The sequence below is a fragment of the Somniosus microcephalus genome, chromosome 4 (genome assembly GCF_052327205.1).
Source record: "Somniosus microcephalus isolate GS21.2 chromosome 4, FLI_Smic_1.0, whole genome shotgun sequence".
NCBI classification, from domain to species: Eukaryota; Metazoa; Chordata; class Chondrichthyes; order Squaliformes; family Somniosidae; genus Somniosus; species Somniosus microcephalus.
Genome location: NC_140990.1, coordinates 156,400,537 through 156,419,857, shown reverse-complemented (window position 1 = coordinate 156,419,857; position 19,321 = coordinate 156,400,537). Strand labels below are relative to the sequence as shown.

The 19,321-nt window shown below is 51.9% G+C and overlaps 1 protein-coding gene across 1 annotated transcript in view; it reads right to left on the bottom strand.

The window, feature by feature from the left end:
• cfap410 (cilia and flagella associated protein 410) overlaps window positions 1-19,321 on the bottom strand; it is a 104,745-nt gene that overhangs the window by 82,582 nt on the left and 2,842 nt on the right. The window contains exons 2-3 of the mRNA XM_085985385.1: window positions 19,222-19,240; window positions 15,269-15,315 (exon numbers count right to left, since the gene is read on the bottom strand). Of these exons, the coding sequence (XP_085841511.1) occupies window positions 15,269-15,315; window positions 19,222-19,240 (66 nt within the window). The remainder of the gene's footprint in view (window positions 1-15,268; window positions 15,316-19,221; window positions 19,241-19,321) is intronic.

Below are 19,321 nucleotides of genomic sequence, written 5' to 3'. Positions count from 1 at the left end.
AGGATAGTGACCCTGGCCCAGTTTGTGCTCCTCGATAGTGACCCTGGCCCAGCCTGTGCTCCAGGATAGTGACCCTGGCCCAGTCTGTGCTCCACGATAATGACCCTGGCCCAGTCTGTGCTCCAGGATCGTGACCCTGGCCCAGTCTGTGCTCCACGATAGTGACCCTGGCCCAGTCTGTGCTCCACGATAGTGACCCTGGCCCAGTCTGTGCTCCACGATAGTGACCCTGGCCCATTCTGTGCTCCAGGATAGTGAACCTGGCCCAGTCTGTGCTCCAGGATAGTGACCCTGGCCCAGTCTGTGCTCCAGGATAGTGACCCTGGCCCAGTCTGTGCTCCAGGATAGTGACCCTGGCCCAGTCTGTGCTCCAGGATAGTGACCCTGGCCCAGTCTGTGCTCCAGGATAGTGACCCTGGCCCAGTCTGTGGTCCAGGATAGTGACCCTGGCCCATTCTGTGCTCCAGGATAGTGACCCTGGCCCAGTCTGTGCTCCAGGATAGTGACCCTGGCCCAGTCTGTGCCCCAGGATAGTGACCCTGGCCCAGTCTGCGCTCCAGGATAGTGACCCTGGCCCAGTCGGTGCTCCAGGATAGTGACCCTGGGCCAGTCTGTGCTCCAGGATAGTGACCCTGGCCCAGTCTGTGCTCCACGATAGTGACCTGGCCCAGTCTGTGCTCCACGATAGTGACCCTGGCCCAGTCTGTGCTCCGGGATAGTGACCCCGGCCCAGTCTGTGCTCCACGATAGTGACCCCGGCCCAATCTGTGCTCCACAATAGTGACCCTGGCCCAGTCTGTGCTCCAGGATAGTGACCCTGGCCCAGTCTGTGCTCCAGGATAGTGACCCTGGCCCAGTCTGTGCTCCAGGATAGTGACCCTGGCCCAGTCTGTGCTCCAGGATAGTGACCCTGGCCCAGTCTGTGCTCCAGGACAGTGACCCTGGCCCAGTCTATGTTCCAGGATAGTGACCCTGGCCCAGTCTGTGCTCCAGGATAGTGACCCCGGCCCAGTCTGTGCTCCAGGATAGTGACCCTGGCCTAGTCTGTGCTCCACGATAGTGACCCTGGCCCAGTCTGTGCTCCAGGATAGTGACCCTGGCCCAGTTTGTGGCTCCTCGATAGTGACCCTGGCCCAGCCTGTGCTCCAGGATAGTGACCCTGGCCCAGTCTGTGCTCCACGATAGTGACCCTGGCCCAGTCTGTGCTCCAGGATAGTGACCCTGGCCCAGTCTGTGCTCCAGGATAGTGACCCTGGCCCAGTCTGTGCTCCAGGATAGTGACCCTGGCCCAGTCTGTGCTCCACGATAGTGACCCTGGCCCAGTCTGGGCCCCGGCATAGTGACCCTGGCCCAGTCTGTGCTCCGGGATAGTGACCCCGGCCCAGTCTGTGCTCCTCGATAGTGACCCTGGCCCAGTCTGTGCTCCAGGATAGTGACCCTGGCCCAGTCTGTGCTCCAGGATAGTGACCCTGGCCCAGTCTGTGCTCCAGGATGGTGACCCTGGCCCAGTCTGTGCTCCACAATAGTGACCCTGGCCCAGTCTGTGCTCCGGGATAGTGACCCTGGCCCAGTCTGTGCTCCAGGATAGTGACCCTGGCCCAGTCTGTGCTCCAGGATAGTGACCCTGGCCCAGTCTGTGCTCCACAATAGTGACCCTGGCCCGGTCTGTGCTCCAGGATAGTGACCCTGGCCCAGTCTGTGCTCCTCGATAGTGACCCTGGCCCAGTCTGTGCTCCAGGATAGTGACCCTGGCCCAGTCTGTGCTCCAGGATAGTGACCCTGGCCCAGTCTGTGCTCCAGGATAGTGACCCTGGCCCAGTCTGTGCTCCAGGATAGTGACACTGGCCCAGTCTGTGCTCCAGGATAGTGACCCTGGCCCAGTCTGTGCTCCACGATAGTGACCCTGACCCAGTCTGTGCTCCACGATAGTGACCCTGGCCCAGTCTGGGCCCCGGCATCGTGACCCTGGCCCAGTCTGTGCTCCGGGATAGTGACCCCGGCCCAGTCTGTGCTCCTCGATAGTGACCCTGGCCCAGTCTGTGCTCCAGGATAGTGACCCTGGCCCAGTCTGTGCTCCAGGATAGTGACCCTGGCCCAGTCTGTGCTCCAGGATAGTGACCCTGGCCCAGTCTGTGCTCCACAATCGTGACCCTGGCCCAGTCTGTGCTCCGGGATAGTGACCCTGGCCCAGTCTGTGCTCCAGGATAGTGACCCTGGCCCAGTCTATGCTCCATGATAGTGACCCTGGCCCAGTCTGTGCTCCACAATAGTGACCCTGGCCCGGTCGATGCTCCACCATAGTGACCCTGGCCCGGTCTATGCTCCACGATAGTGACCCTGGCCCGGTCTATGCTCCACGATAGTGACCCTGGCCCAGTCTGTGCCCCAGGATAGTGACCCTGGCCCAGTCTGTGCTCCAGGATAGTGACCCCGGCCCAGTCTGTGCTCCTCGATAGTGACCCTGGCCCATTCTGTGCTCCAGGATAGTGACCCTGGCCCAGTCTATGCTCCAGAATAGTGACCCTGGCCCAGTCTGTGCCCCAGGATAGTGACCCTGGCCCGGTCTATGCTCCAGGATAGTGACCCTGGCCCAGTCTGTGCTCCTCAATAGTGACCCTGGCCCAGTATGTGCTCCTCGATAGTGACCCTGGCCCAGTCTGTGCCCCAGGATAGTGACCCTGGCCCAGTATGTGCTCCTCGATAGTGACCCTGGCCCAGTCTGTGCTCCTCGATAGTGACCCTGGCCCAGTCTATGCTCCAGGATAGTGACCCTGGCCCGGTCTATGCTCCAGGATAGTGACCCTGGCCCAGTCTGTGCTCCAGGATAGTGACCCTGGCCTAGTCTGTGCTCCAGGATAGTGACCCCGGCCCAGTCTGTGGTCCACGATAGTGACCCCGGCCCAATCTGTGCTCCACAATAGTGACCCTGGCCCAGTCTGTGCTCCAGGATAGTGACCCTGGCCCAGTCTGTGCTCCAGGATAGTGACCCTGGCCCAGTCTGTGCTCCAGGATAGTGACCCTGGCCCAGTCTGTGCTCCAGGATAGTGACCCTGGCCCAGTCTGTGCTCCAGGACAGTGACCCTGGCCCAGTCTATGCTCCAGGATAGTGACCCTGGCCCAGTCTGTGCTCCAGGATAGTGACCCCGGCCCAGTCTGTGCTCCAGGATAGTGACCCTGGCCTAGTCTGTGCTCCACGATAGTGACCCTGGCCCAGTCTGTGCTCCAGGATAGTGACCCTGGCCCAGTTTGTGCTCCTCGATAGTGACCCTGGCCCAGCCTGTGCTCCAGGATAGTGACCCTGGCCCAGTCTGTGCTCCACGATAGTGACCCTGGCCCAGTCTGTGCTCCAGGATAGTGACCCTGGCCCAGTCTGTGCTCCAGGATAGTGACCCTGGCCCAGTCTGTGCTCCAGGATAGTGACCCTGGCCCAGTCTGTGCTCCAGGATAGTGACCCTGGCCCAGTCTGTGCTCCAGGATAGTGACCCTGGCCCAGTCTGTGCTCCACGATAGTGACCCTGACCCAGTCTGTGCTCCACGATAGTGACCCTGGCCCAGTCTGGGCCCTGGCATAGTGACCCTGGCCCAGTCTGTGCTCCGGGATAGTGACCCCGGCCCAGTCTGTGCTCCTCGATAGTGACCCTGGCCCAGTCTGTGCTCCAGGATAGTGACCCTGGCCCAGTCTGTGCTCCAGGATAGTGACCCTGGCCCAATCTGTGCTCCAGGATAGTGACCCTGGCCCAGTCTGTGCTCCACAATAGTGACCCTGGCCCAGTCTGTGCTCCGGGATAGTGACCCTGGCCCAGTCTGTGCTCCAGGATAGTGACCCTGGCCCAGTCTGTGCTCCAGGATAGTGACCCTGGCCCAGTCTGTGCTCCAGGATAGTGACCCTGGCCCAGTCTGTGCTCCACGATAGTGACCCTGGCCCAGTCTGTGCTCCAGGATTGTGACCCCGGCCCAGTCGATGCTCCACGATGGTGAACCTGGCCCAGTCTGTGCTGCAGGATAGTGACCCTGGCCCAGTCTGTGCTCCACGATAGTGACCCCGGCCCAGTCTGTGCTCCACGATAGTGACCCCGGCCCAGTCTGTGCTCCACAATAGTGACCCTGGCCCAGTCTGTGCTCCAGGATAGTGACCCTGGCCCAGTCTGTGCTCCAGGATAGTGACCCTGGCCCAGTCTGTGCTCCAGGATAGTGACCCTGGCCCAGTCTGTGCTCCAGGGTAGTGACCCTGGCCCAGTCTGTGCTCCACGATAGTGACCCTGGCCCAGTCTGTGCTCCAGGATAGTGACCCTGGCCCAGTCTGTGCTCCAGGATCGTGACCCTGGCCCAGTCTGTGCTCCACGATAGTGACCCTGGCCCAGTCTGTGCTCCACGATAGTGAACCTGGCCCATTCTGTGCTCCAGGATAGTGAACCTGGCCCAGTCTGTGCTCCAGGATAGTGACCCTGGCCCAGTCTGTGCTCCAGGATAGTGACCCTGGCCCAGTCTGTGCTCCAGGATAGTGACCCTGGCCCAGTCTGTGCTCCAGGATAGTGACCCTGGGCCAGTCTGTGCTCCAGGATAGTGACCCTGGCCCAGTCTGTGCTCCACGATAGTGACCTGGCCCAGTCTGTGCTCCACGATAGTGACCCTGGCCCAGTCTGTGCTCCGGGATAGTGACCCCGGCCCAGTCTGTGCTCCACGATAGTGACCCCGGCCCAATCTGTGCTCCACAATAGTGGCCCTGGCCCAGTCTGTGCTCCAGGATAGTGACCCTGGCCCAGTCTGTGCTCCAGGATAGTGACCCTGGCCCAGTCTGTGCTCCAGGATAGTGACCCTGGCCCAGTCTGTGCTCCAGGATAGTGACCCTGGCCCAGTCTGTGCTCCAGGACAGTGACCCTGGCCCAGTCTATGTTCCAGGATAGTGACCCTGGCCCAGTCTGTGCTCCAGGATAGTGACCCCGGCCCAGTCTGTGCTCCAGGATAGTGACCCTGGCCTAGTCTGTGCTCCACGATAGTGACCCTGGCCCAGTCTGTGCTCCAGGATAGTGACCCTGGCCCAGTTTGTGGCTCCTCGATAGTGACCCTGGCCCAGCCTGTGCTCCAGGATAGTGACCCTGGCCCAGTCTGTGCTCCACGATAGTGACCCTGGCCCAGTCTGTGCTCCAGGATAGTGACCCTGGCCCAGTCTGTGCTCCAGGATAGTGACCCTGGCCCAGTCTGTGCTCCAGGATAGTGACCCTGGCCCAGTCTGTGCTCCAGGATAGTGACCCTGGCCCAGTCTGTGCTCCAGGATAGTGACCCTGGCCCAGTCTGTGCTCCACGATAGTGACCCTGACCCAGTCTGTGCTCCACGATAGTGACCCTGGCCCAGTCTGGGCCCCGGCATAGTGACCCTGGCCCAGTCTGTGCTCCGGGATAGTGACCCCGGCCCAGTCTGTGCTCCTCGATAGTGACCCTGGCCCAGTCTGTGCTCCAGGATAGTGACCCTGGCCCAGTCTGTGCTCCAGGATAGTGACCCTGGCCCAGTCTGTGCTCCAGGATGGTGACCCTGGCCCAGTCTGTGCTCCACAATAGTGACCCTGGCCCAGTCTGTGCTCCGGGATAGTGACCCTGGCCCAGTCTGTGCTCCAGGATAGTGACCCTGGCCCAGTCTGTGCTCCAGGATAGTGAACCTGGCCCAGTCTGTGCTCCACAATAGTGACCCTGGCCCGGTCTGTGCTCCAGGATAGTGACCCTGGCCCAGTCTGTGCTCCTCGATAGTGACCCTGGCCCAGTCTGTGCTCCAGGATAGTGACCCTGGCCCAGTCTGTGCTCCAGGATAGTGACCCTGGCCCAGTCTGTGCTCCAGGATAGTGACCCTGGCCCAGTCTGTGCTCCAGGATAGTGACCCTGGCCCAGTCTGTGCTCCAGGATAGTGACCCTGGCCCAGTCTGTGCTCCACGATAGTGACCCTGACCCAGTCTGTGCTCCACGATAGTGACCCTGGCCCAGTCTGGGCCCCGGCATCGTGACCCTGGCCCAGTCTGTGCTCCGGGATAGTGACCCCGGCCCAGTCTGTGCTCCTCGATAGTGACCCTGGCCCAGTCTGTGCTCCAGGATAGTGACCCTGGCCCAGTCCGTGCTCCAGGATAGTGACCCTGGCCCAGTCTGTGCTCCAGGATAGTGACCCTGGCCCAGTCTGTGCTCCACAATCGTGACCCTGGCCCAGTCTGTGCTCCGGGATAGTGACCCTGGCCCAGTCTGTGCTCCAGGATAGTGACCCTGTCCCAGTCTATGCTCCATGATAGTGACCCTGGCCCAGTCTGTGCTCCACAATAGTGACCCTGGCCCGGTCGATGCTCCACCATAGTGACCCTGGCCCGGTCTATGCTCCACGATAGTGACCCTGGCCCGGTCTATGCTCCACGATAGTGACCCTGGCCCAGTCTGTGCCCCAGGATAGTGACCCTGGCCCAGTCTGTGCTCCAGGATAGTGACCCCGGCCCAGTCTGTGCTCCTCGATAGTGACCCTGGCCCATTCTGTGCTCCACGATAGTGACCCTGGCCTAGTCTGTGCTCCAGGATAGTGACCCCGGCCCAGTCTATGCTCCAGAATAGTGACCCTGGCCCAGTCTGTGCCCCAGGATAGTGACCCTGGCCCGGTCTATGCTCCAGGATAGTGACCCTGGCCCAGTCTGTGCTCCTCAATAGTGACCCTGGCCCAGTATGTGCTCCTCGATAGTGACCCTGGCCCAGTCTGTGCCCCAGGATAGTGACCCTGGCCCAGTATGTGCTCCTCGATAGTGACCCTGGCCCAGTCTGTGCTCCTCGATAGTGACCCTGGCCCAGTCTATGCTCCAGGATAGTGACCCTGGCCCGGTCTATGCTCCAGGATAGTGACCCTGGCCCAGTCTGTGCTCCAGGATAGTGACCCTGGCCTAGTCTGTGCTCCAGGATAGTGACCCCGGCCCAGTCTGTAGTCCACGATAGTGACCCCGGCCCAATCTGTGCTCCACAATAGTGACCCTGGCCCAGTCTGTGCTCCAGGATAGTGACCCTGGCCCAGTCTGTGCTCCAGGATAGTGACCCTGGCCCAGTCTGTGCTCCAGGATAGTGACCCTGGCCCAGTCTGTGCTCCAGGATAGTGACCCTGGCCCAGTCTGTGCTCCAGGACAGTGACCCTGGCCCAGTCTATGCTCCAGGATAGTGACCCTGGCCCAGTCTGTGCTCCAGGATAGTGACCCCGGCCCAGTCTGTGCTCCAGGATAGTGACCCTGGCCTAGTCTGTGCTCCACGATAGTGACCCTGGCCCAGTCTGTGCTCCAGGATAGTGACCCTGGCCCAGTTTGTGCTCCTCGATAGTGACCCTGGCCCAGCCTGTGCTCCAGGATAGTGACCCTGGCCCAGTCTGTGCTCCACGATAGTGACCCTGGCCCAGTCTGTGCTCCAGGATAGTGACCCTGGCCCAGTCTGTGCTCCAGGATAGTGACCCTGGCCCAGTCTGTGCTCCAGGATAGTGACCCTGGCCCAGTCTGTGCTCCAGGATAGTGACCCTGGCCCAGTCTGTGCTCCAGGATAGTGACCCTGGCCCAGTCTGTGCTCCACGATAGTGACCCTGACCCAGTCTGTGCTCCACGATAGTGACCCTGGCCCAGTCTGGGCCCCGGCATAGTGACCCTGGCCCAGTCTGTGCTCCGGGATAGTGACACCGGCCCAGTCTGTGCTCCTCGATAGTGACCCTGGCCCAGTCTGTGCTCCAGGATAGTGACCCTGGCCCAGTCTGTGCTCCAGGATAGTGACCCTGGCCCAGTCTGTGCTCCAGGATAGTGACCCTGGCCCAGTCTGTGCTCCACAATAGTGACCCTGGCCCAGTCTGTGCTCCGGGATAGTGACCCTGGCCCAGTCTGTGCTCCAGGATAGTGACCCTGGCCCAGTCTGTGCTCCAGAATAGTGACCCTGGCCCAGTCTGTGCTCCAGGATAGTGACCCTGGCCCAGTCTGTGCTCCACGATAGTGACCCTGGCCCAGTCTGTGCTCCACAATAGTGACCCTGGCCCGGTCTGTGCTCCAGGATAGTGACCCTGGCCCAGTCTGTGCTCCACAATAGTGACCCTGGCCCAGTCTATGCTCCATGATAGTGACCCTGGCCCAGTCTGTGCTCCACAATAGTGACCCTGGCCCGGTCTATGCTCCACCATAGTGACCCTGGCCCGGTCTATGCTCCACGATAGTGACCCTGGCCCGGTCTATGCTCCACGATAGTGACCCTGGCCCAGTCTGTGCCCCAGGATAGTGACCCTGGCCCAGTCTGTGCTCCAGAATAGTGACCCTGGCCCAGTCTGTGCTCCAGGATAGTGACCCTGGCCCAGTCTGTGCTCCACGATAGTGACCCTGGCCCAGTCTGTGCTCCACAATAGTGACCCTGGCCCGGTCTGTGCTCCAGGATAGTGACCCTGGCCCAGTCTGTGCTCCACAATAGTGACCCTGGCCCAGTCTATGCTCCATGATAGTGACCCTGGCCCAGTCTGTGCTCCACAATAGTGACCCTGGCCCGGTCTATGCTCCACCATAGTGACCCTGGCCCGGTCTATGCTCCACGATAGTGACCCTGGCCCGGTCTATGCTCCACGATAGTGACCCTGGCCCAGTCTGTGCCCCAGGATAGTGACCCTGGCCCAGTCTGTGCTCCAGGATAGTGACCCCGGCCCAGTCTGTGCTCCTCGATAGTGACCCTGGCCCATTCTGTGCTCCACGATAGTGACCCTGGCCCAGTCTGTGCTCCAGGATAGTGACCCTGGCCCAGTCTATGCTCCAGAATAGTGACCCTGGCCCGGTCTGTGCCCCAGGATAGTGACCCTGGCCCAGTCTGTGCTCCTCAATAGTGACCCTGGCCCAGTATGTGCTCCTCGATAGTGACCCTGGCCCAGTCTGTGCCCCAGGATAGTGACCCTGGCCCAGTATGTGCTCCTCGATAGTGACCCTGGCCCAGTCTGTGCTCCTCGATTGTGACCCTGGCCCAGTCTATGCTCCAGGATAGTGACCCTGGCCCGGTCTATGCTCCAGGATAGTGACCCTAGTCATTTGTTCTGTTCTGCTCTCCTTGGCCCTGTACCCCAACTGCTATCCTAGCGGAGATCAACTCACTCGGTGAAAACTGGGCAACAAACCTGGGACTTTCTCGTCTGCAAGGCTGATAGCGACATGCTGCAGTTCATTTACCCACTGCGCCACAATTAGCAACCATACAAAATTCCATTCCACTGGAAGGAAATGGTTAATTCTTAACTTTTAGCTTTTGCCTGTTAAGTGAGTTTCTGTTCAAAGGCTGGAAAAGTTGCTTTTGTTTACCAGACAGTTTCGCTGATAAGCATTCAGGTACAAACTTTCTTTGTCCTAACGTCCTTCACAAACCTAAAACACCGTGCTTGGACAAACACTGATAGGGAGTTACAAACTATTAGATACTCCAGGACAAGAAGAAGAAGTGAATGAAGATGCACTGCAAAATGAGAATGAACAGCTGGAAATGGGATGCCATGCCACCAAATATTGATATCCCAATGTACCCGCAGCGCAGGTGAGGTTCTACCACAATCCCTACATGGTACTTCCCTATCCTCTATCATAGCTGCACAGGATAGGCACCAAGCAGAGACTAGCTACTTGCCCCATTAAACAAAGAAAGTCAACAGCTGAGTAACTCTAGGGGAATCAAGGGATATGGGGAATCGGGCAGGAAAGTGGAGTAGAGGTTGAAGATCAGCCACAATCATACTGAATGGCGGAGCAGGTTCGTATGGCTCCTGCTCCTAATTCTTATGTTATGTTCTTAACCCTCAGCTATCCTTGTGCACACCGAGGTACAAGCAGAGGCCTGGCAACAGAATGGCTCTTAGTCAGAACTGTTACATGGCAGGAATGTGTTTAGGTTCATTAAGAAAAGGATTAGTAGAAATTAAGCAGAACCTACAAACAGCTGACAATTCATCCCCCACATAGCACCGAGAAGCACAGGGCACGAGTGGGGAATGTCACTGGCACAACATTCTCTTAAAATGTTTCTAGGTATAGATAAAATCATGTCACCACCCTCGAAAGCCTTCCCTCTAATAGCAGAGCGACCACCTGTTACAAACTCGGGCCTGCCGCAGATACCTTCTTGGATTCAATGGCATTAATTGCTCCATAAGCGGGCTCAGCATCTTACTTTAATGGGCATCGATTCACACTGCCCTGCATCTACTTGCATGCTTGAGTAATCTAGGGACGTAACAATAATACTTATGAACTAGATTGGATTAGTGTCGTTTGCATGAATGCTTCTTCAATCTCTCCAGGAAACAACATCACAGCTAGCTAAGCATATCTTAAAAAAATTGTCTGTGACAATAGGTAGTTATTTTATAAACCTATCTGAATACACTATGCTTTTAAAAACCCAACATTAAAAAAGTTACTTTTATTTTCTAAATCCTTTCTGTGGAAAAATGGTCAAAAATTCCAGAAACATGACACCACCTGAAAAACACTCACACTTTATTCATTATTGCTCATTTCAGATACACTCTAACTCTCTGACAGCAACTGGGGGAAGAAGTGAAGTTAAAGTAGTCAGGGTGGAGCAATGAGTTTGACACTTATTTTACTATTTCTAGACCCAGATGATGCCCTGCACCTTGGTTTTCCAAAATCCAATGTAGCAAAAATCCATGAAGAGCTGGAAACAGTGTGGTGCTTGCAAGGTGACAAGTTGCTTTCTTTTTCAGCTCACCAATGCTGGCACGTCCACCCCAATCCCCCACTAGTTGATGAGCAGACACCTCGTGAGGGGTGGTGTCCTCAGTGGTGCAATCATTTCCAATATATATTGCTTGGGTGACAGGTTCAAATAAAATTAAAGGAAGACAGGGTACAAATTTTGACATAAGAACATGCAGATTACAAGGAGACAGCTTTCTGCCCCTCTCAAATTCTCCTGTCCCCTGTTAATTACTAGGCAGGATGCCAGATAGTCTGGCTACAGGAAAGGAGTACAAAGAATGAGTAGAGCTAGCTGTGGGATGTATCAAGACTAGATAAGAGAGTGAAGGCCATGTATGAAGAGAAAACAATGAACAGAGATTAATGGTATTGTGCAAGTGTAGTGGAGAAGAAGTAGGAACAATCGACATAATGGCAGGTTAGGTAAATGGCTCATCCGTGACCTAACTCCATATCCCTGAATAATCTATCAATCTCAGATTTAAAATTTACAATTGATCTAGCATCAATTGCCATTTGCCGAAGAGAGTTCCAAACATCTACCACCCTTTGTGTGTAGAGTGTTTCCTAACTTCACGCCTGAAAGATGTGGCTCTAATTTTTAGGCTATGTCCCCTAGTCCTAGACTCCCCAACCAGTAGAAATAGTTTCTATCTACCCTACCAGTTCCCCTTAATATCTTGAAAACATCGATTAAAAATCATCCGTTAACCTTCTAAATTCCAGGGAATACAACTCTAGTTTGTGTAATAACACTCCTCGTAATTTAACCTTTGGAGTCCAGGTATCATTCTGGTGAATCTACGCTGCACTCCCTCCAAGGCCAATATACCCTTCCTAAGGTGTGGTGCCCAGAACTACTCTCAGTACTCCAGGTGTGGTCTAACCAGGGTTTTGTATAGCTGCAACATAACTTCTACCCCCTTGTATCTAATCCTCTAGATATAAAGGCCAGCATCCATAAGCCTTTTTTTGATTATTTTCTGTACCTATCAATGACATTTTAATGATCTATGTACATGGACCCCCTAAGTCTCTTTGGATCTCCAATCTTTCTAACTTTTCACCATTTAGAAAGTACGCTGATATAGCCTTCTTAGGTCCAAAATGGATCACCTCACACTTGCCGATATTGAAATCCATTTGCCACAGTTTTGCCCATTCACTTCATTTATTAATATGTTTTTGTAATGTTATGCTTCCATCTGCACCCATCTTTGTGTCATTGGCAAACTTGGATATGTGGCTCTCTTTCCCATCATTCAAGTCATTAATAAATACGGTGAATAGTTGAGACCCCAACACAAATCCCTGTGGGGCCCCACTAGTCACATCCTGCCAGTTAGTGTACCTGCCCATTATCCCTACTCACTGTCTCCTGCCGCTCAGCCAATTTCCTAATCAGGTCAATAATTTGCCTTCAATTCCATGAGCTTCAACTTTAGCTAACCGTCACTTATGAGGGACTTTATCAAATGCCTTCTGGAAGTCCATATAAATAACATCCATAGACATTCCCCTGTCCACTACTTTAGTCACCTCCTCAAAAAATTCAATCAGGTTTGTCAGGCAATTCATAAATCCATGCTGGCTCTCTCTGATCAGCTGAAAATTTTCAAGGTGTTCAGTTACTCTATCCTTAATTATAGACTCTAGTAATTTCCCGACAGCAGATGTTAAGCTAACCGGTCTATAATTCCTTGGTTTCCCTCTCTCACCTTTCTTAAATAGCGGAGTGACATACGCAATTTTCCAATCTAAAGGAACAGTTCCTGAATTGAGAACACTTTGGAAGATTATAGTTAGAGCATCAACAATGTTCTCACCTACTCCTTTAAATCCCTGGGATGGAAACCATCTGGTCCTGGGGATTTGTCACTCTTTAGTGCCATTATTTTCTTCATTACTGTTTTTTTGTCTGCGTTAATTTTGTTGAGTCCCTATCCCTGATTCAACTTTAGTTTCCTTGGGACGACCAGCAAGCTATCCTCTGCAATACTGACGCAAAGTAATTATTCAACACGTCTACCATCTCAGTTTAAGGGGTCCACATTGCTCCTGACTACCCTCTTTTTCCTAATAAATGTATATCGCTGCAGGAAGTGAGAAAAGTCTTGTTCTTCTATTTGTCGAATTTATCGGTAGTTTGTCAAGCTGCTGAAAGGGAAAAACATGAACTTCAGGAATGTGCGCATGCTGATTCAGGGCGAAGAGTTGGAAAAGTTAGTCAAACTGCTTCAATCAATTAGAGAGTATGACGAAAAAGACAAACTGGACAATTTCTCAATCGAGAATGAAACTTGGAAGTGTGATTTGTTCTTTCTGACTGATATCAATAGTCACCTGCATGAACTGAACATGAGACTGCATGGAAAAGGAGAAACGGTACGTGACAGAATTTCAGGCCAAACGGAAACTGTTCGACAAATAGAAGAACAAGACTTTTCTCACTTCCTGCAGCGATATACAGCTGACTATCATTTTGAGAGGGATAGTTATGCTGCTTGGCTTCAAAATTAGCTGAAAAAAAACTTGACATGTTCTGATTTTGATGGTTTCAAACTGGCCTTTGGTTCGTGAAAGATCCATTCCGTTTTGACATGGGGAACTTGCGTGAACCAGTGAACCTGCTCTCTAGACAAACGTGGACTGGAGATGGATCTATTGATACTTAAAAACTGGATACATGACTGAGACCAACTCGGTGTTGAAAATGGGGCAAAATGTCTTGACTTAGGGCAAATATCCGGTTTTGAGATTTGTTCCTGTCAAGCTGTGTTCAGTGTTTGGCTCAACTTGGTTTCTGTGAGTCAACATTCTCAGCAATAACTCTGAAATATCACTCAGAGCTACTGGACTAAAACCTAGAAGCTGTACTAACATGTGCTGTGTCTGATAAAGTCATGCCAGAATTCCAAACTTTGGTGAACTGCAAAGTCTCCCATTGAGTTGTGGTAGAAGTTTGTTCAGTAAATATATAGGCAAATCATGTCTGGCTAACTTGATTGAATTCTTTCAGGTAAGAGAGAAGGTTGATCAAGGTAGTGCAGTAGATGTTGTATACATGGACATTCGAAAAACATTCGACAAAGTGCCACACAGGAGGCTTATTAAGAAGATGGAAGCCCTTGGAAAGTGGCGGTATGGATACGGAATTGGCTCAGTGACAGGAGGCAGAGGGGGGTGGTGGTGGATGGATGTTTTTCAGACCTGGTGGTGGTTTGCAGTGGTGTTCCCCAAGGGTCAGTTTTGGGTCCATTACTCTTTTCAATATTTATAAACAACCTAGATTCGTGTGTAGGGAGCAGCATTATAAAATTTGCAGATGATACGAAACGTGGCAAAGTAGTAGGTAGTGCTGAGGATAGTTGTAGACTTAAAGATGATAGACAGGATGGTGAAATGGGCAGAAGCATGGCCGATGGAGTTCATTGTGGAGAAGTGTGAAGTGATGCACTTTGGGAGGACCAATATGGAAAGACAGTATACTGTAAATGGCACGATTTTGAAAAGTGTAGATGAGCAGAGAGACCTTGGTGTCCATATACACAAATCCTTAAAGGTGGCAGGGCAAGTTGATACGGTGGTTAATAAAGCATGTGGGTAACTTGGGTTTATAAATAGAGGCTAGAATATAGACGCAAAGAGATCATGTGAGAACTTTATAACTTACTGGTTAGGCCTCAGCTGGAGTGTTGTGGATAATTCTGGGCACCACACTTCAGGAAAGATATAAACGGCTTAGAAAGGGTACAGAGAAGGTTTACCAGGGGTGAGGGACTTCAGTTGTGAGGAGGGGTTGGAAAAGTTAGGACTGTTCTCCTTGGAACAGAAAGATTAACAGGTGACCTAATAGAGGTTTTCAAGATGATGAGATTTTGATAGAGTAGAGAGAGAAAAACTATTCCCTCTGGTGAGTGGGTCAATAACCAGAGGTCACAGATTTAAAATCATTGGAAAAAGATCTAGAGGGGAGAAGAGGAGAAAAAGAGTTGTCAGGATCTGGAACGCTCTACCTGAAAAGGTGGTGGAAGCTGATTCCATAATTTAAAAGGGAGTTGGACAGGTACTTGAGGATGAGGAACTTACAGGGTTATGGACAAAAAGCAGGGGTGTGGGACTAAGCACGACTGATCTTTCAAAGAGTCAGCACAGGCACGACGGGCTGAATGGCCTCCTTCTGTGCTATAAGTTTCTATGATTCTATAAATACCATGTGTTTTTTCTAACAAAGGGAGTCCATGTGGCTAAAGCGGTGTTACCATAGCCTACCTGTGGCTAGTCAGTGATTTCTATTAGACAACTCTGCCATACACAAGACACTGGTTAGGGATCAGGAGGAAGAAGCCGGTCTGATTTTGCCCTCCAAGGGCACTGAGGTCAACTGTGGTGCCCCTGCCACACCCCAGCTGAGATTAACTAATGGCAAGATTGGCGATGGAAGCTGGGACCTGGCAGTCAGGATCTAATCTGTTGCAGGTGCTGACCATCACACGTCGGTCAGATCCTAGTACTCATTGCATCAACTTTGCAAGGGTTATTCTTACCTTAATGTAATCACTTCTATGTTGGGCATTTCCCTTAATATGGAGAGCTGTAGAGTAAAAGCATACGCCTAGTGTTAGCACAGTCATAGTTAACTTCTGTTTCAAATAATCTCTTGCTAAACACTTCACGGATCACTGTACATTCGCGAGTAAAGTGATTCAGCAAATAAATCCAGGATTTTACATTTTTACAGATACAATTACTGCCTGTAGTTGCCAGGTTTATCCCTCGCCCTTTTCTGAACGGGGTGTAAAACATTTGTAATCCTCTGGCACCACTCCCATATCTAAGGAGGTTTGGAAGATTGTGGCCAGAGCCAGAGCCACATCCCATCCGGACCAGGCGACTTTTCTACTTTGAGCATTGCCAACCTTGAGAGAAACAAGAGTTAATGTTTCAGGTTGATGACCTTACATCAGAACTGGAAAAAGGTCACTGACCTGAAACATTAACTGTTTCTCTCTCCGCAGATGCTGCCTGACCGGCTGAGTATTTCCAGCATTTTCTGTTTTTATTTCTAAACTTAATGATATTGTGATCACTGTTTCCCAAATGCTCTCCCACTGAAACATATTCCACTTTCCCCACTTAATTCCTCAGAACTAGATCCAGCACTGTTTCCTTCTTCGTTGGGCTGGAAACACACTGATCAAGAAAGTTCTCTTGTACACATTTCAGGAATTCCTCCCCCTCTTTGCCCTGTTACTATCCCAGTCTATATTAGGATAATTGAAGTCCCTCATTATCACTACTCTATCATTCTTGCATTCTTCTGCAAGTTGCCTGCAAAATTTGGTGGCCTATAGTATACACCCAGCAGTGTAATAGCTCCTCTATTGTTCCTTAATTCTAACCAAATAGATTCTGTCTTTGAACCCGCAAGCACATCATCCCTTTCTAGTGCTGTAACAGTATCTTTGATCATTACTGTCACCCAACTTCCTTTTTATCCTTCCCTATCTTTCCTGAATATCTTGTAGCCAGGAATATTAAATTCCCAATGCTGCCCTTCTTTGAGCCAGGTTTCTGTTATTGCCGCTATAGCCTCGTCCCATGTGGCAACTTGTGCCTGCAGTTCACCAACCTTACCAACGCTCTGTGCATTTATACACATGCACTCCAAACCCATCCTAGTCTGCCTCGCATTTCCGCATCTGATCCCTCCTATTTCTGAACTTTTCTTTATTCTAATGTTGCTTGTCTCTCCCTGTCCTCTGTATAGCTGGTTTCTGCTCTCTAATGTTTCATCCTGGTGCTGCTCCCTCTGCCAAATTAGTTTGAACCCTCATATAGTCTAGACCGGGTAATGACAGCAGGTTTTCTTCCCTAAAGGACATTAGTGAACCAGTTGGGTTTTTACGACAATCTGACAGTTTCATGATCAGTTTCATGGGAAGTGCAACGAGACCTGGGTGTCCTTGTGCACCAGTCGCTGAAGGTAAGCATGCAGGTGCAGCAGGCGGTTAAGAAGGCAAATGGTATGCTGGCCTTCATAGCGAGAGGATTAGAGTACAGGAGCAAGGATGTCTTGCTGCAGTTGTACAGGGCCTTGGTGAGACCACACCTTGAGTATTGTGTGCAGTTTTGGTTGCCTTATCCGAGGAAGGATGTTCTGAGTGCAGCGAAGATTCACCAGACTGATACCTGGGATGGTAGGAATGACGTACGAGGAGAGATTGGGTCGATTGGGCTTATATTCGCTTGAGTTTAGAAGAATCAGGGGGGATCTCAGCGAAACTTATAAAATTCTAACAGGACTAGACAGACTAGATGCAGGAAGGATGTTCCCGATGGCAGGGGAGTCCAGAACCAGCGGTCACAGTCTAAAGATAAGGGGTAAGCCATTTAGGACAGAAATGAGGAGGAATTTCTTCATCCAGAGAGTGGTGAACCTGTGGAATTCTCTACCACAGAAGGCAGTTGAGGCCAATTCATTAAATATATTCAAGAAGGAGTTAGATATATTTCTTAAGGCTAAAGGGATCAAGGGATATGGGGAGAAGGCAGGGACCGGGTACTGAATTTGGATGATCAGCCATGATCTCATTAAATGGCGGAGCAGGCTTGAGCGGCCGAATGGCCTACTCCTATCTTCTATTTCTCACCATATCCCTCCACCCCACTGTGTCACCTCATCCCGAAACCCGCCTCCTCGCCACACTTGACTTGTTGATGTCCAACTGAACACAGCAATGCGGTGCATCACTGGAACCCTCAAGTCAACCCCAACATTCTGGCTGCCTGTGCTGTCACACATAGTTTCCCCATCCATTTACTGCGATGCTGCAACCCTCCGGGAACTCCAGCGAATCATAGGAAATGAGCGTCTCCCCATCCACCAGGATCTCAACGACGTCCCTCACCATCGCTTGAAGTTGCACAAGCCCTTTTGGACCCATGCGCCTAACTTTCGACAATGCAACTTCAACCCTGATGATGCTTGGAAAGCCGAATGGAGCTCACAAGAAGTAACACACACCTCGTGACCGACTCGACGTGGAAGATCCCTGGGTTCGATCTTCCACGAAGCTTATGGGCAACCCTAAACCACATCCACACAAACCATGGCAGATGCAGATATTTGATGGACAAATGGAGAATTAAAAACTCTCCAGTGTGCGACCGTGGTCACCCAGAACAGACCATGGAACAAATAACGACGCAATACTCAATTCACAAATACAAAGGAGGCATCACAGCAATACACTCCACTACTCCCGACGCAAATATCTGGCTTAACCACCTAAATGTAAAATTATAGTTGTTGCTCTACATCTACATCGGCCATACAAAGTAGTAGTAGTACACCACATTCACACTGTATCCCTCTACCCCACCACCTTCTGAATAAACCCCTCAACCACACCTACCCAGCTTCCCACCATAGCCCACAACCCCACCTACTCACCTGATCCCTCAATCCCATCTGCTCACCATCACCCTCAATTCGACCTGCACCTTTAAACCATATCCCCAATCACAACGACCACCTTCTGACCATGACCCACAACCCCACTTCCTCACTGCAACTCGCCGTGTCCCTCCACTCCAATCGCCGCACTGCGTTCCTCCTCTCCACCACCTTCTGCATATCCCTCAACCCACCTTCTCACCACATCCCTCCACCCACCCCATCACAGTATCACCTCACCCCACCTTCTCAATGTATCACTGCACCCCCATGCCTTCTCACCAAATCCCTCACCACATACCCACCGTCTAACCCCCGCCAACTAACCAAATCCCTCTACACGACCCATGTCCCCTTTAATTTTTTTTGGGTGCACGGCCCATTCAAAATACCGTGCAAGTGTGGTTTTTCCTATTTAAAAACTGGTGAGCTGGCCGCACGGGAGTTGCAGAGCACTGTGAGGTTGCACTTAAAGGGAACATTGCCGACCCGCACCCTTACACCATACCCCCAATCACAAGTACCAGCTTCAGACCAATACCCACAACCCTACCCCACCCTTCCTCCTTACCATATCCTGCTACCCCCTTCACTGCAGCTTCACACCGTATCCAACCAGCCCTGTCAGACAGTATCCCTCCATCCCACCACACCGCCATATCCCACCGAATCCCAGCTTCTCAGCGTATCCCTCAACCCAATCGCCACGTGTTTCTAAATTACTCCGAAGAGTTGTTTTGCCTTCATAATGCCTTGTCACAAAATGCCAGAGCTGTTCTTTATAACAGTAGTCACTCTACTTAAGCGGTAAGCTGGACTCGAGATGATCACTTCTGCTTTTTGTTTCCCTTTTCCCTAGAAAGGAACTGTCTTACCTCCCTATAGGAGTTCAGATAAGAGAATGGCCACCCACTGGACCCTCTTCAGATGCTGATGTATCTACTGTCCAATTTCTAAAAAATTCCTATATACTATTAAACATTACACTGCACTGGGTTAGACAAGGGAAAATAACATAGGATAGGGAGATAAGATACTTACATCTTTCAGATTACTCCCCCTGGAACAAAAAGGAACAAATATTCATTTTAAACTTAAATGAATTGATGTATTTATAGACAGAGTTTGTACAGAAACTATT